Source organism: Penaeus vannamei, chromosome 29, assembly GCF_042767895.1.
Source record: "Penaeus vannamei isolate JL-2024 chromosome 29, ASM4276789v1, whole genome shotgun sequence".
NCBI classification, from domain to species: Eukaryota; Metazoa; Arthropoda; class Malacostraca; order Decapoda; family Penaeidae; genus Penaeus; species Penaeus vannamei.
In genome coordinates, this window is record NC_091577.1 from 20,141,334 (window position 1) to 20,143,833 (window position 2,500).

At 41.0% G+C, this 2,500-nt stretch overlaps 1 protein-coding gene across 1 annotated transcript in view; it reads left to right on the top strand.

Moving 5' to 3' along the window:
* Positions 1-2,500, top strand: part of LOC138867307 (neural cell adhesion molecule 2-like) — a 105,971-nt gene that overhangs the window by 76,994 nt on the left and 26,477 nt on the right. Inside the window, exon 11 of the mRNA XM_070142430.1 lies at positions 1,151-1,287. Within this exon, the coding sequence (XP_069998531.1) occupies positions 1,151-1,287 (137 nt within the window). The remainder of the gene's footprint in view (positions 1-1,150; positions 1,288-2,500) is intronic.

Here is a 2,500-nt window from a genome sequence, read left to right on the forward strand (position 1 = left end):
TCATCTGCCAAATTTTCTGTTCAGCTCTTTGAAATCTTGAAGGAATAAGAGAAAATATATCAACATTAAAATCCTGCATGCAACGACATATACATTGTCTTTATTATGTGTGTTTGCTTTGACGTTTTTTGAAGTACGTCTGTCTTGACTTTGTGGGGTTTTATGTGTGTTTCCTTTGACTATGTGTGTGTGTGTAGTGTGGAGAGAGAGAGAGAGAGAGAGAGAGAGAGAGAGAGAGAGAGAGAGAGAGAGAGAGAGAGAGAGAGAGAGAGAGAGAGAGAGAGAGAGAGAAATTGAAAGAAAAAGAAAGAGGGAGAGGAAAAGACAGAAAGAGAGAGAGGTATATATAGAGAGAAAGAGAGAGAGAGAGAAATAGAGAGACGGACAGACAGACAGACAGATAGACAGACAGCCAGACAGGAAAAGAGATAGATAGACTGCAAGAGAGGGAGAGAATAAGACAGATAGATAGATGAGACACAGACAGACAGAGAAATAGATAGATAGACAGACAGACTGAAAGAGAATAGGAGAATCAGACAGACAAGAAAAGAGATAGATAGATAGTCTGAAAGAGAATGAGACAGACAGACAGACAGACATACAAGGAAAGAGAGAGGTAGATAGTCTGAAAGAGAATGAGAGAGAGACAGACAGACAGACAAGAAAAGAGATAGATTGATAGTCTGAAAGAGAATGAGAGAGACAGACAGACAAGAAAAGAGATAGATAGACAGACAGACTGAAAGAGAGAACGAGAATGAGCCAGACAGACAGACAGACAGACAGAGCAATAACTCCAAATGAGACAGACAGACGGACAGACAGAGAGGAAAAGAGATAGACAGACAGACTGAAAGAGAAAGCGAGAATGAGCCGGCCAGACAGACAGACAGAGAGGAAAAGAGATAAACAGACAGACAGACTGAAAGAGAGAGCGAGAATGAGCCAGCCAGTCAAACACAGCCAGACAGACAGACAGACAGACAGACAGAGAGGAAAAGAGATAAACAGACAGACAGACTGAAAGAGAGAGCGAGAATGAGCCAGCCAGTCAAACACAGCCAGACAGACAGACAGACAGACAGAGCAACAACACCACAAGGGGACCCAGCACCCCTCCTTCACCGGCCTTCCCTCTCGCCCAAAGGTACACGACAGAGAAGCTTCGGAGCGTCCTCTTCTACACGCCGAGGTCGGAGCGCGACTACGGGACTCTCCTATGCCACGCCCACAACTCGGTCGGGCAGCAGACCACGCCCTGTTCGTTCACTGTCATATCAGCAGGTGCTTCGTGTGTTCTTTTTTGTTCACTCTGATTTTCTTCTTCTTCTTCTTTTTCTACACTGTTTTTTTTTCTTCTTAATTTTTTCTTCTTTCTTTATTTTCTTCTTTTTCTTTTTTTCTTCTTCATCTTCTACTTCTTCTTCTTTTCTTCTTCTTCTTCTTCTTCTTCTTCTTCTTCTCCTTCTTCTTCTTCTCCTCCTTCTTCTTCTTCTTCTTCCTCTCCTTCTCCTTCTGCTTCTTCTTCTCCTTCTCCTTCTCCTTCTCCTTCTTGTTCTTCTTCTTCTCTTTCTCCTCTTCCTCTTCAAAGTTACGTTTGTTCGATTAAGGTTTTTCTCTTTTCTATTCTTTCTAACTACCATGGTTGTTATTAACTACCATGGCTGATATAAACTATCATGGTTGTTATAAACTATCATGGCTGTTATTAACTATCATGGCTGTTATTAACTACCAGGGTTATTATCAACTACCAGGGTTGTTATTAATTACCATGGCTGTTTTAAACTATCATGGTTGTAATAAACTATCATGGCTGTTATGAAATACCATGGTTGTTATTAACTACCATGGTTGTTATTAACTACTATGGTTGTTGTTTATTCTCCACATGCTTAATGATATTATTTTTCTTTTCTCTCTGTACATTTACAACTTATTATTCCAGGCTTCATTTTCATGGGTATATAATGTCCTTCTTAATTTCTGACTCTTAATTCATTCCTTTGACAAACCGCTTCTTGTCGCAAACGCAAATACCACACCGCCTGTGCAAATTGGATCATCTACGTCGCACATGTTACCGACCATGTTTGGTTATAGTGAAAATGTAAACTAGTAACATATTCAGGCACCTGTGCGGTCTCACCCTTCTTTGTACTTTTTGTTCAAATTTGTTCTTCATTATCCTGTATGTGTTCGTGTTTACCTTCAGTTTGTGCTGTCTGTTCACACTCACCCCCTCTGATTACACTGTACATGTTTCCCCCTTTTTTTCTCATCTGGTTGCCAAGGAACACGTTTTTAACACGTTGACGTAAATATATTTCGTGGTGCATCGGTAGCGTTCTCGCCTAGCTATCTGGTTGACCTGCGTTCGATCCCGTGCGCTGCCAGTGGATGGTCACCCCGGCCATTCCTTGCACACAGGGAATTTATAAACATTTAGAAGCAAATAAATAGATAACGTGTCACAGCAAAGAATATTTATTGTAAC